General features: G+C 40.5%; 2 protein-coding genes across 13 annotated transcripts in view; one reads left to right on the top strand and one right to left on the bottom strand.

Annotated features, from left to right (window-relative positions):
- The window catches only part of ADAMTSL3 (ADAMTS like 3), a 361,855-nt gene extending 351,028 nt beyond the window's left edge, over positions 1-10,827 (top strand). For 2 of the 5 annotated variants that reach the window (XM_032264819.1, XM_032264823.1), the window contains 4 exons: positions 220-418; positions 2,437-2,534; positions 7,789-8,020; positions 8,783-10,827. In XM_032264819.1, coding sequence (XP_032120710.1) covers positions 220-418; positions 2,437-2,534; positions 7,789-8,020; positions 8,783-8,875 — 622 coding nt within the window. In that variant the 3' untranslated portion in view covers positions 8,876-10,827. Of the gene's footprint in view, positions 1-219; positions 419-2,436; positions 2,535-7,788; positions 8,021-8,719 lie in introns of all 5 variants that reach the window. The other 3 variants (XM_032264821.1, XM_032264822.1, XM_032264820.1) reach the window with 3 other exon arrangements.
- LOC116541002 (stabilizer of axonemal microtubules 1-like) overlaps positions 1-11,579 on the bottom strand; it is a 72,380-nt gene that overhangs the window by 6,575 nt on the left and 54,226 nt on the right. Inside the window, exon 3 of one of the 8 annotated variants that reach the window (XR_004264690.1) lies at positions 5,059-7,928. The exons of 6 other annotated variants lie outside the window; for them this stretch is intronic. Coding sequence is in view for 1 of the 2 variants with exons in the window: in XM_032264830.1 (XP_032120721.1) it covers positions 8,097-8,197 (101 nt within the window). In the remaining variant the exon portion in view is untranslated. Of the gene's footprint in view, positions 1-5,058; positions 7,929-8,047; positions 8,198-11,579 lie in introns of those variants that run through there. One more of the 8 variants, XM_032264830.1, reaches the window with a different exon arrangement.

Raw genomic sequence — 11,579 nt, forward strand, 5'->3', positions numbered from 1 at the left:
CCTACAGCAGTCATCTCTACATGATGACACTGTTGCTCTCAAGTTAAAGAAGGTCTAAGAAAAGGCTGGGAATCATCCATGCTGCTACCCATTCCCATAGAGACATATTACAGCCCAAGACAGCCATGGTGTTGGGATTAGCTTTTTCCTTTGATGAGACTCCTCATCGAAGGTCTGGCATGCCAGTCCTTACTAAAGTCCTGTAGTTTTTGTTCCTAGGTGGTTCACAAGTGTTTGGTCACAGTGCTCTGTGTCTTGCGGTGAAGGATACCACAGTCGGCAGGTGACATGCAAGCAGACGAAAGCCAATGGAACTGTGCAGGTGGTATCTCTAAGAGCATGTGCCCCTAAAGACCGGCCTCTGGGAAGAAAACCGTGTTCTGGTCATCCATGTGTTCAGTGGGAACCAGGGAGCCAGGTAAAGCTAATACATCTAGTATGTGGACAGCACTATCTGTAATAATCACCTTATTTTCAATAAACTACTTTTGGGGTGGGGTCAGGAATCTGATTAGTCTCTGAAATGAATGTATGTCTTTGACCTCAAGGTTTATATTTAGAAATTATAATGTCTCTGTCTTCCAGTACAAAAGTGAACCAAGTTTGGGTTCTTTGAATGCAGTGATGCCATAACAGAATTTCCAAGGTAGACCAGCTTAAGGGAGTAAGAATAAAAGCAGCCTTCATGAAAAGGAGGAGGGCAAAATTAGTGGTATCTGCACTAACGCCTCAGAATCTTTATCCCAAATGCCACCTTTAATAATGTTATAATAAAATACTTAGGAAAAAGTTTAACGTGTTTAAAATTTAAGGAATCCTTTAAAATTTAAGGAATCCATAAATAAACATATAACACATTATTGAAACACGTAAAAGTTGAACAAATAAAAGACCTATTATACTCCTGAATGGAAAATCTCAGTACTATAAAGATGTCGATTTCCTTAAATGAATTTATGCATGTAATTCCAATTGACATCATAGTAGAAATTTTTTTATGGAACTTAAGATCATTCTGACATTCACATGGGAGATAATATGACAATAAAGACAGTAAATTTTTATTTTAAAAAAATATTGGACTGGGCCAGGTGCGGTGGCTCACACTTATAATCCTAGCACTTTGGGAGGCCGAGGTGGGTGGACTGCCTAAGCTCAGGAGTTCGAGACCAGCCTGGGCAACACGGTGAAACCCTGTCTCTACTAAAAAGAAGAAGAAGAAAAAAAAATTAGCCAGGCGTGGCAGTGTGTACCTGTAATCCCAGCTACTTAGGAGGCTAATGCAGGAGAATTGCTTGAACCCAGGAGGAGGAGGTTGCAGTGAGTTGAGATCATACTGTTGTACCCCAGCCTAGGCCACAGAGCAAGACTGTCTCAGGAAAAAAAAAAAAAAAAAAAGTATTGGAGAGGCTTTCCTCATCCTGTGTCAGAGCACGATGCAAAACTGTCATAAGTAAAATAGTACAGCATTAGTGCACAAGAGACACAGGTTATGGCGTATAATTAGAGCATAGAAACAGACCAGATTGAGTTTAAAGTTTAAAGAAAGTTAATCATAGGAGAAAACATTGTTTTAAAAATAGAAGCTATAAAACTACAAAATATTTTTCAAAGAAACTAAAGAAGATCTAAATAAATGGAAAGCTATAAGACTTATTATTAAAAGTAACAAAATACTCCTGAAATTTATCTACAAATTCAATGCAATCCCTATCAAAATTTCATCTGATTTCTTTATAGAAGTTGACAAGCTGATCCTAAAAATTCATGTGGAAATGGAAGAAACCCAGAATAACCAAAACAATTTTGAAAAGGAACAAAGTTGCAGGACTCAGACTTGCTGATTTCAAAACTTACTAAAAAGCTACAGTAATCTAGTATGGTACTGACATAGGATTGACATATAGATCAATGAAATTGAATTGAGTCCAGAGATAAACCTTCTGACATGATTATAAGTTTCCTGAGGCCTCCCCCAGCCATGCTGAACTTGATTATAACTCCTTAAAATGGAATTCTTTCTAGTTTCTACCAACTCTCATAACTGGCAGTTTTCTATTATGATTTATTTAGTGCCATCTTCAATAGTATATATTATACTGAAATACTAGTAATTTACAAAGGAAAGAGGTTTAATTTTTAGTCAATTAAACCTCTTTCCTTTGTAAATTACCCAGTCTCGGGTGTCTTTATAGCAATGTGAAAAGAACTAATACAGAGGGGAAAGGAAGCTTAGAAAGTATGTTCCTGACTCTGAAAAAGAGGTGTCTGGTCCATACAGGTGTACCCTAATCTTCTCTAATTCCCCGTGACGACAGTTGGTTACAGTACCCTTGTAATAGGTCTTCAGCTATCCTGCCTCAGTATGTGATCTTAGTACCACACAGCATGTATGAGCTTGCAGGGTTTACACTGCATTGTACTTTTTCATTCCAGTGTCCTGGACGTTGCATGGGCCGTGCCGTGAGGATGCAGCAGCGTCACACAGCTTGTCAACACAACAGCTCTAACTCCAACTGTGACGACAGAAGGAGGTAATGGCCCCACCCTAGAGCAACACACATTCTCTCCTGACTCAGGACAATGATTATAACTGCCTGAAAATGGAATTCTTTCTAGTTTCTACCAAATCTCATAATTGGCAGTTTTCTATTATGATTTATTTAGTGCCATCTTCAATAGGATATATTATACTGAAATACTAGTTAATGTGCACTATTTATAATTACAGATTATTTGGATCTTAAACATTAAAGGGACACCACTCTGTGGTAAAAGGGAAAAAAGGATAACTTGAGAGTAGGCAGATACTTCTCCCTCTATATACTAAGTTAATCAAGTGTAATAATATTCCATTTAGGCTTACAGACTAAATCTTCTTAATGCTTTTAATGAACTGCTTTCTCTGTTTAGAAAATGTTTTGATTAGGATATTGGCACAGTGGTTTAGCAGATAGTAAAACAAACTTTAATCTTGTTGAGGGGCTTAAATAAGAATGGAGTTTGCTTTTCTCCTTTTATAAAAGTGTGAGCTGGTAGATGGTTTAGGGATAGAAGAGTTTTGTTCATGGGGTCGTCCAGAGATCCAGACGCCCTCCATCTGGCAGCTCAGCCACTCCAGAGAACAGGACCCAAGCCAGCAGAAAGTGGGGAGAGAGCCTAGAAGGCACACTAATCAGGGGCCTGGGAGTTCTATTATAGCGCTGGCTTTTTGTGTGACCTTGGACTGCCTAGCCACTGAATCTGCAAAGTGGAATATTATCATCCATGTGAACTTATGGTTAGAAAGTTTTAATGATTTCACTTAGTGTAAAGCTCCTAAGCAGCCTGGGTCATGGAAGATGCTCAATATCTAGCTATCTCTTCCGCCTCTGTGTCCCGAGTTTTGCTGGAGAAGATGAGATGACCTTGACAATTGGCTGGGTTACCATTTTAAGCCTTCAGTAAGGTTTGGCAATGTAGCGTTAGTTGCATTTCCTATTCCCCACAAAATGATTTCAAGCCTGAATCATTCTCCTCAAATGGAAAATGTTTGGAACGGCTGCTTTCATTCTCAACAGAAACCTAGTTTCCTATTTTGCTGAGATGATAGAGACCACACACAGATTGATATGCATCATCCCAGATGTTTTACTTTGCATTCACAAAGATATATTTACAACACAAACACATACATGGGTTACATATGTGTTTTTCTGACATTTGCTTTTTCTACCTGAGAATGAATGTATTATAGATGCTTCCCATCAAGTAGCAATTAATTATTCTTTTTAATTTTTGTACTTAATATTCTATTCTCAATAGTCTATCTAAATTTTGTACTTAATATTCTGTTGCTACAGGACATTGGATGGTTTCAAATTTTTTGCTATTATAAACAAAGCAGCAGTAAATATCCTGGAACATATATCTTTGTGCACAAGGGTAATCTTTTTATAGGGTAGATTTTTAGATAGGGGATTGAATTGGTAGGAATGCTCATTTTGATCCCATCAAATTTCCATCAAAATTTCTACACCAGCAATATGTGAGAGTTGCCCCCGTTCATCAACATGATATAGGTTTGCAGTCTTTTAAAAATTTTGCCAATCTGATGGATGAAAATTTATATCTCATTGTAATTTGTACTTTCCTGATTACTTTTTTTATATGATTTTTTATGTCTTGTATTTTTTCTTCTTGAACTCATCTACATTTTTTTTTCTGCCACCATTACCCTTGGCCACACCACCATCATCTCTCACCTGGTCTACCATCACAGCTATCCAGCTGGTCCTGTTCATCCATCCATGCTCCTTTCCAACCCAGTCTTCACACTGCAGCCAGAGTGAGTTTTCTCAAATCCAAATCTGATCCTACCACACCATAACCCATCTCCTTGCTAGATTAAAATTACTTTAGAGGCTTTACTTTCTCTTAGGAAGATTGACCAAATTCTCAGTGTGGCCTATAAAATACCACATGCTTGGCCAGGCATGGTGGCTCACACTTGTAATCCCAGCACTTTGGGAGGCTGAGACAGGCAGATCACTTGAGATCAGGAGATCGAGATCAGCCTGGCCAATATTGTGAAACCCTGTCTCTAGTAAAAATACAAAATTAGCTGGGCGTGGTGGCACACACCTGTAGTCCCAATTACTTGGGAGGCTGAGGCAGGAGAATTGCTTGAACCCGGGAGGCGGAGGTTGCAGTGAGCCAAGATCATGCCACTGCACTCTACCCTGGGCAACAGAATGGGACTCCATCAAAAAAAAAAAAAAACAAAAAAACAAAAAAAAAACGAAAAAGCAAACAACAAAAAAACACACACATACATTCAAGTCCTACTTTTCTTCATAGCCTCATCCACAGTCTCACGCTCTCTCACTCTTCATGTTCCAGCCACATTTTCCTTCTGTCAGTTCCTTAGATACGTCACATACTTTCCAATCAAAGGCAGCAAAAAATAAGAGGCAGAAAATAGAGAAGATAGAGAGTATAAGGATCTATCAAGAGGCTCAAAATGCGATTAAACTGGGTTTTAGACCAAGAGATATGGAAGTGAAATGAAAGGTAAACTTTTAATAATGGAAGAACAATTTCTAGACCTGGGAGTGAGTCAGGGTGGCAAGGAGTCAAGTTGCCATTCATTTTCTCTTTTATTACTGTTTCCTCCAGGATTGGCTATTCTGTTTTTATAACCTGGTGCTTTTCTTTCATACTGTTATATTTTTTCTGCAAATATGTGGTGGTTTATGGATGAGAGATGAAGTTGGTTAGTAGAGAGAGCCGTTAAGGGTTTCTTTTCAATGCTTTAGTCCTTTTCCCCACAGACTTCTGCTGGATTGGTGTATGACCATGGGCTCACTGTAGGTTGGGAGGTGTTAGAACTCACTCTTGAGTGGGTGGACAGAGAGCAATGGAGACCCCCCATTTGCCATAGGAGGGCCTCAGGAAATGTTAGAGAGTGTTGTATAGGGAGTAGCATTAGTGGCCTGAGTGGAGGATCAGTGGTGGGCAGGCTGTCTGCTAGTGTCTACGATACGCCTTCAGAAAGTTTTGGGAGCTGTGGCTTCCACTGAAAAGCTGTAGAGGGAATGGAAGTTGTCAGGACAGAGCTAGCTCAGATATATGGCAAGGTGACAACATGGGGACCTACAGAATGCTGAAGACACAGAAAGCTGGTTTCTCAAAGTGGTGACTTCTAACCTCTGAAGTCAGAATCACATGATAAGTTTCTGTAAAATAAAGATTCTTGGGCCTCACCTTAGACAGTGAATCAGAACCTTCATGAGATTGCCTGGCTATCTACATCATTTTAAAATTGTTTGCTTCTGCCTGCTTCTCATAACCAGCCAGGCTTGGGATCTACTGCCCTCAGAATCAGCAGTTCCATCTGGCTGATGGTGAAAGGAGTTATTTGAGGCAAAAGTGGAGCCAGACTGAACAGACGTGAGAAATTGAAAAAAGCTAGTAGAAACAGGTTACTTTATGATTTCTGCTGCCATTTCTATACTCATGCTTCATGAACCCTAGTTACGTGCATAGTGCGGGTGCCCAGACTGTATTCACCTGGCTCAGGTGTCCCTGGCCAAGAGGAAGTGATGCCCTCTACTGGACAGACCTTGCTTTTTATTTATTTTTTTCTATTGTGTCCTCAGTGACTAGCCTCTGAGCTTTCCTGGGCTTCAGCTTCTGTGTTGGTCCATGGCTCCCTATGCCCCTCTCATTCTTTGTATTTAGAAAGATAGCCCTTTCTGACTTCCCACTGGCCCTGCCTTTCTTCGAAGCAAAAGAGGCTGTTTTACAATCCCTTGGGCTAGAAACAAAAATCAACTTGGAATGATTTATGCAAAGGGGGTGAGGGATTTATTAATAAGACCATCCAACACTTCTGCACAATAACTTGGTATTCTTTTAAATATATTCTTTGAATATTTGTTCAAGGTTTTTCAGTGGAAAGCTGGTCTCTGTATAGGGAGATGGTTGAGGAGTACTCAGTCTCTTCTCTTTTCTTCAAAGTGACTCAATTTTTGGTCCCGAAACAGAAGCAGCTAACAGGACACTCACCTCTTCCATAAACCTTATGAACAGTTTGGTGGGACAGTACTATGTTAAGTAAACCCTTTGATAGAGTCTCCCCCTACTGGCTAATTAAAGGGTTGCATCCAACTACTTGCAACACTCTCCCTTTTAGAGTTCTGGATATCACAATTTTCTCCATTTTATTACATTTCCTGTAAAACAATCCTTATGGATTTATGTGCCCTGATAAGGAACCTTTAATAGGATAACAAAAATGTATCATAGAATCCAAAGGGAGAGCAGGGAGCATGCAGTCAGACCTCAGGAAGGACTAAACTAAGAAATGGGAAGTCCTTGTTTTTTTTTCTCTCATCTCTGCAGTTCTGTGTTTCTGCTTCATTCTTTGCTCTTTATTAAAACGTTTTTTTCTATATCTGTGGCCCATGTGGCAGAATACAGCCACCTACTACTCCAAGCTTCAGGTTTACATGCCTGGTTCCAGCAAACTTCACATCCTAAGAGAAATACAGTTATTCAGCCAGTCAAGTTAGGGCCCTCTTCCAGTCATCTTTGGGACTGGGAAGACACTCTCATGCAGTGCAAATGTCTTCCAGGAGCCCTGCCTTAGGAAACAAGGGCAGATACCCCAACGTGGGTCCACTACGTTGGCTTTATCCTCTTTAGCAAATGTCTATTCAAAAACCAGAGGGTATTAACTTCCTGTCTGTCTTAAAGTACAAGGAAATAAGAGGTAGATTCTTCTCATATGGTCTTTGGTAGTTTCTGACGGCAAGTTTTGGTGTGCCTTAAGTATAAATAAGAGTACTTCTTTTAGCAGACAAGATTGCTCACATATAAAGTCATACACCACAGTATGTTTTGAGCGCTTATAAACAGAAAATTTGTCTTGTTAACACATTTGAGGTGGCTTCTTGTAGATCATTATAGTAAATAGTTCTCTTCCTTGCCAAGATTGATCTGTTCTAGGTAGTCAGGATGTGAGCCTTGACTTCGGGTTGGAAGTCAGTGGCAACACATGGTTTGCTTGCCATCCTTCTTCATCAGAGCACAACTAAGCAGGCACACTCAGCCCCAGGTGGTGGAGACTGTTGTCTCTGTCATTCTAGACTATATGGCATAACAGCAGGGGGATGTCTTGGTCTTAGACTCTCCATCCAACCCTTAATACACAGAATATCGAGTAAGGTAAAAGGCTTGGTCTCAGCAAAAAGTTACACCCTGCCTCTCCTATTTTTTGTTTTTCTGTCTTGTTTTTCATTTCAGACCCACCTTAAGAAGGAACTGCACATCAGGGACCTGTGATGTGTGTTGGCTTGCAGGCCCTTGGAAGCCCTGTACAGCAGCCTGTGGCAGGGGCTTCCAGTCTCGGAAAGTCGACTGTATCCACACCAGGAGTTGCAAACCTGTAGCCAAGAGACGCTGTGTGCAGAAAAAGAAACCAATTTCCTGGCGGCACTGTCTTGGGCCTTCCTGTGATAGTACGTACACCTCTCAGGTATCTCCACTGCCCCAGAGGCCTTGATGGCGTCAGATCCTGATGACACCATCACGGCGCTAGGCCCTGCTGGTGATTACTTCATCAGTGTCCCATCTGATGGGCTATTCAGAATGGATTTGGTAGCTTGAGACATCAGGAGATTAATTCCTTTATGTGAGTACAGCTCCATGTTCTCTAGAGAAAACAACAGTTGCATCAGTAGCATGCCAGTAGCACTGGTTACTGCCGTTCTGAAAGCCACTGGCAGTCTCTCCACACACTCCTCTTCTGCCTGGTAGTCTTGTGTGCTAAAACAAAGACTGCATGGATGGGCTGGGGTAGGTATGCCAATGTCCTGAAATTATATGTAAAAATTAACTGTAGGTTTATTTTTCTAGGGAGCAGGTGTGTACCTTTCGTGAGTTTTTCAAAACAGTCCATGACCCTGCATTAGTGCTGCTCTGAGCACTAAAAGGAGCAGCATGGGCCAGAGGGGCTGGGAGGGCGTGGAGAGCAGCGAGAGTCACTTGACTGAGCTGAAAGGGAGTCCAATGCACTTCTGACCCGAGTACAAAACAGTGGCCCTAACCCAAAACTGGTTTCTTCATCTCACTCTGCGATCTCAATTTATGGCTTTTCATCAAATAAAATAATTTTTAAGTATTTTAAAAATAATTTTTAAGCTGTATGTTATAGATTTGCTTTTCTTTTTTGCAGGAGACTGCACAGATACAACTCACTACTGTATGTTTATAAAACATCTTAATTTGTGTTCTCTAGACCTCTACAAACAAAGGTGCTGCCAGTCATGTCAAGAGGGATAAACCTTTGGAGGGGTCAGGATGCTGCTGTGAAGATAAAAGTAGAATATAAAAGCTCTTTTCCCCATGTCGATTCAAAAACATGTATTTCTTAAAAGTAGATTCTATGGATCAGAGGTTGAAGCAAAAACACCACTGTTAAGATGTAAAGTGAAATTTTCCCATGGTAGTTTTATATTCCAATTTTTTTAAATGATGTATTCAAGGATGAACAAAAATACTATAGTATGCATGCCATTATACTTGGGAGCTCATCATGTCTGTCAAATCAAGAAATTGCCAAGATTATGAGCACATCATCATATGCTGCCTGTTTCCTGTGATTTGTAGACTAGCACAGAGCGGTACATTCTAAAAACTTGGGAAACACAGAGACTGATGACTTCCTCTTCTCACGAGTTGTAGGTTTTCAACAGGTTTATAAGGTATTCACATTTTAGAAGCTCTGGCCAGTAGTTGTTAAGATGTTGGCATTAACAGCATTTTCAAAGATCCTTAAGTTTAGTCTGTGAAAAAGAGAACCTCTCTCTGGATTAGGCTGTCACACGGACTGACCCAAGGATTCACAGAGGGATGGCATCTTGTCTTTGCTTTTAGAACACCCAGGGAAGAAAACACAGAGTAGATATTGCTATCATTTGTACAACTACAGAAATCTGTCTATGACCAAATGAGGCATCTTGGAAGTCAAAGAAGAGGGAACGTTAACCTTTTCTACTGATTTTGAATTATATTCAAAACTTTAAGAGCTGTGAATGAAACTTTTTCTAAGCACCATTCTATTGCACACAAACAGAAAACCAAAGCCTTATTAGACCTAATTTATGCATAAAGTAGTATTCCTGAGGATTTTATTTTGGAAAATTTATATGACAGTAATCCAAATAAGAAACACAATAGTTGAAAATAATTTTTATAGTAAATAATTGTTTTGAGCTGATTTTCCAGTAAATCCAAAGTTAATTAGGTTAGGCTAGAAGTTACACTAAGGACTAGGGGTTGGAGTCAGGATTTGGTTTAAGATTTGGGGAAAAGGGGAAGGGGTAGTTTTAGTTTTAGGATTAGAGCTAGAATTGGGTTAGGTGAGAAAGGAAGTTAAGGTTAAGGCTACAGTTGGCTTTAAGGGTTAGGACCAGGTTAGGTCAGGGTTGGACTGGGTTTGAATTGGGGCCAGTGCCGGTGTGATAGTGTCAGGATGGAGGTTAGGTTTGGAGTAAGTGTTGTTGCTGAAGTGGGTTCCGGCTAGCATTAAATAGTAAATTCTGAAGCTGATTTCGTTATAGGGTCTTTTCCCTGTACACTACCAGTTATGACTTTAGATGGCACACAAGTCCAAATAAGTGGTCATACTACTTTTATCAGGGTCTCAGCTGCCTGTACACCTGCTGCCTGCAGCCTCTTGGCTACAAAGTTACCTGCAGCAGGTTGTGATGGGCCTAGACCCTGGTCAGTAATAACTGAACAGTGAATTTCGGCTTAGGATGTCTCTGTGGAAAAACTTGTTGAGTTTTTCTACCATATCCTGAGCATGCGGTTTCTTTCATTCTAACTTCAGCCTCACTGACACTGGGATGAGCACTACTGTATGTGGAGGGTTTGGTGACTGGGAATGGATGGGGGAAAGTGAGGAGGACACACCAGCCCATGAGTTGTTAATCATCAATCACATTTGATGTTGAAGGTTATTAAATTAAAAGAAAGTTCATTTGTAACATACTCTTTGTATATATTTATTATATGAAAGGTGCAATATTTTATTTTGTACAGTATGTAATAAAGACATGGGACATATATTTTTCTTATTAACAAAATTTCTTATTAAATTGCTTCACTTTGTATTTAAAGTTAAAAGTTACTATGTTTCATTTGCTATTGTACTTTCATTGTTGTCATTCAAATGGCATTCCTGTGTACTGTATTTTACTACTGTTTTTATAACATGAGAGTTAATGGTCCTCTTTCATGATCCTTATGTAATTCAAAAATAAATTTACTTTGATTATTTAGTGGCATCCTTATGAATGTAGGCAGCTTATGTGTGTTATTTTATGGTAGCCTTGGGTCTTGTCATCTTGGCTGCCCCCTTGTTAGGAGTCTAAGAGCAACCTCAACCTTGTTAGTAGTCCAGGTTTGATTCCCTGGACTGTGCTTTGGAGTGTGGATTACAAGACTCAGCGCAGATCTCACAGATGTTCACTCTAATGCCCTCATTCTACTCATTAGTATTGAGAATCATTTAAAAGAATCTCGAGGGAAGATCCAAGATGGCCGTTTAGGAACAGGTCAGGATTGCAGCTCCCAGTGAAAGCACAGAGGGTGAGTGGACGCCACATTTCCAGAGGGATTTTTATTGCCCACAGACCAGGAGATTCGCAGGCGGAGAAGCCCCACGGGTCGCCAGCACGGCTCTTTGGGCCAGTGTGGCTGCTTTGCCAGCGCCCCGGCATGGCGGTTCTCCGTACAAAATACACTGGTCTGGGGGCCCTTTTAGCTAGTGAGTGGAGCCCCGGGAAGGCACAGTCGCCCATTCATCTGATTAAAAAGGGGACTGAAACGGGGAGCCAGACCAGGAGATTCCCAGGCAAAAAAAGGCGCCACGAATCTCAGCGCTGCTGTTTCAGCCAGCACAGTGAGTCACCACGTGGGAAATCACACAGATCCCAGCGCCTTTTCAACAGGCAAGTGGAACATCTGGGAGAGAGTCGACCATTCAACTTAAAAAAAAAAAAAAAAAAAAAAAAAAAAAAAAAAAAAAA

The sequence above is a fragment of the Sapajus apella genome, unplaced genomic scaffold (genome assembly GCF_009761245.1).
Source record: "Sapajus apella isolate SASKATOON/1434 unplaced genomic scaffold, GSC_monkey_1.0 scaffold147, whole genome shotgun sequence".
Lineage (NCBI taxonomy): Eukaryota > Metazoa > Chordata > Mammalia > Primates > Cebidae > Sapajus > Sapajus apella.